This window comes from Quercus suber, unplaced genomic scaffold (genome assembly GCF_002906115.3).
Source record: "Quercus suber isolate HL8 unplaced genomic scaffold, Cork oak 2.0 scaffold_67, whole genome shotgun sequence".
Lineage (NCBI taxonomy): Eukaryota > Viridiplantae > Streptophyta > Magnoliopsida > Fagales > Fagaceae > Quercus > Quercus suber.
The window spans coordinates 3,258-4,750 of record NW_027069532.1 but is presented as its reverse complement, the minus strand read 5'-3'; the positions used below and the strand labels follow the sequence as shown (position 1 = coordinate 4,750).

At 37.9% G+C, this 1,493-nt stretch overlaps 1 protein-coding gene across 1 annotated transcript in view; it reads right to left on the bottom strand.

Moving 5' to 3' along the window:
* Positions 1 to 424, bottom strand: part of LOC136067318 (protein STRICTOSIDINE SYNTHASE-LIKE 5-like) — a 5,288-nt gene extending 4,864 nt beyond the window's left edge. The window contains exon 1 of the mRNA XM_065772999.1: positions 56 to 424. Within this exon, the coding sequence (XP_065629071.1) occupies positions 56 to 424 (369 nt within the window). The remainder of the gene's footprint in view (positions 1 to 55) is intronic.
* Between the last annotated feature and the right edge of the window lie 1,069 nt (positions 425 to 1,493).

Below are 1,493 nucleotides of genomic sequence, written 5' to 3'. Positions count from 1 at the left end.
GACCAAAAGCGATTCCCAAGGGTCTCCCACCGGTGTTGATCCATTTCTCCACAACCGAGTCAGCCGCCGAGTCGTTTACAGTGACTCGGCTGATCCACCCGTCATGACAGCCAGTGTAGATGACTCCTGACTTGGCATCATACGCTATATCTTCTGGGCCTATCAAATTCCCCAAACCCACAAACTCAGACACTCGGAGCATTTGGTCGCTACGTGTTGGCACGGTTATGACGTGACTATTCAACTCGGAAGGTGGTAGAGGAGCCGGGTCGAACGAGTCGAGTTGGTAGAGCGTTGTCGCAGCTACAACGGGGACCAATACCGTGACAAAAAGAGTAAAGGGCCATGAGCGTCTTTGTTTTTTAATAGCGGCGTTAGAGGGTCTGGGTGGGGAAGCTGAGTCGGGCTTCTTCGACTCGTCCATGGCTGTGGAACTCGGTACGGAACTGATTCTGTTGTGTCTCAGAAGATAGTGCGTATATGTATTACTAGAGTGAATGTGTGAAAGAGAGCTTTTTATGGATAGATACAGCCCAGAGAGAGCTACAGACCTTTGAAAACGTAAACCTTATTTTCCGCATTGTCGGATAAGAGACATTTTCAATGTCAAGCTGATAACTCTTTGTGCTAATACAGTGTTGTTAATGTAAGAAAATAAGAAATATGATTATTGTTTCAAATCTTTGTTGTTAAACGATAATTTTGGTGGAAACTATCTCGTACCTAAATGACCAAATGGGCAAGCATGCACTGTCCACGCCCCAATGGCATGCTGCATGCACTCGGTACTAGCTTCGGCTCCTAGTTGGTCATTTAATAAAATAAAGGTTCGGTTAAATCTATTGACCTGATAATAATTGTAGTTTGAAATATATATTAGAAATATCGGTTTGGAATATTCCCGCCTGTTACACTGAAAACCAATTAATGTATTAACTTGATAATAAAATTTAATTATGAAGTTGTGGATGTTATAGGTTTAATTTTAAATTTCATCATATTTAAAAAATAACAAAAGCCATTTAAGAAATCAACAAATAAAGAAAACTATCAAATCAAAATAGATTATGTAGTCAAGCCTCAAAGCCCACCAAAAATCATAATAGATTTCTCATTAAAGTAATAAGTCTAGCATTATAACATAATTCACAACTACTCGAGATGGCAAATTATTAATAGTGGATAATAAATAAGCGTCAATGATAAGTCTATATAAGAATCAATAATATCTTGTTAACTTAATAATTGTAAAAGTTATTGTAAAAACTGTTGTACATGTATATAACTCATTTCTCACCGGTAAACTCAGCTTTGTGGTAACATTGGTTGGCGCCCAAAGGGTACCTCCACCGCTCCACCACAGTGACATTAATAACCTGTATTCATTCTTCCTTGCTTATGTTTAAATATTGATGTGTTTTTTTGGTTTTGTTTCTTTGTAAATTCTGATCCATCGTTCGAACAGCTAGATAAAAAGTTTTTTTTTTTTTTTT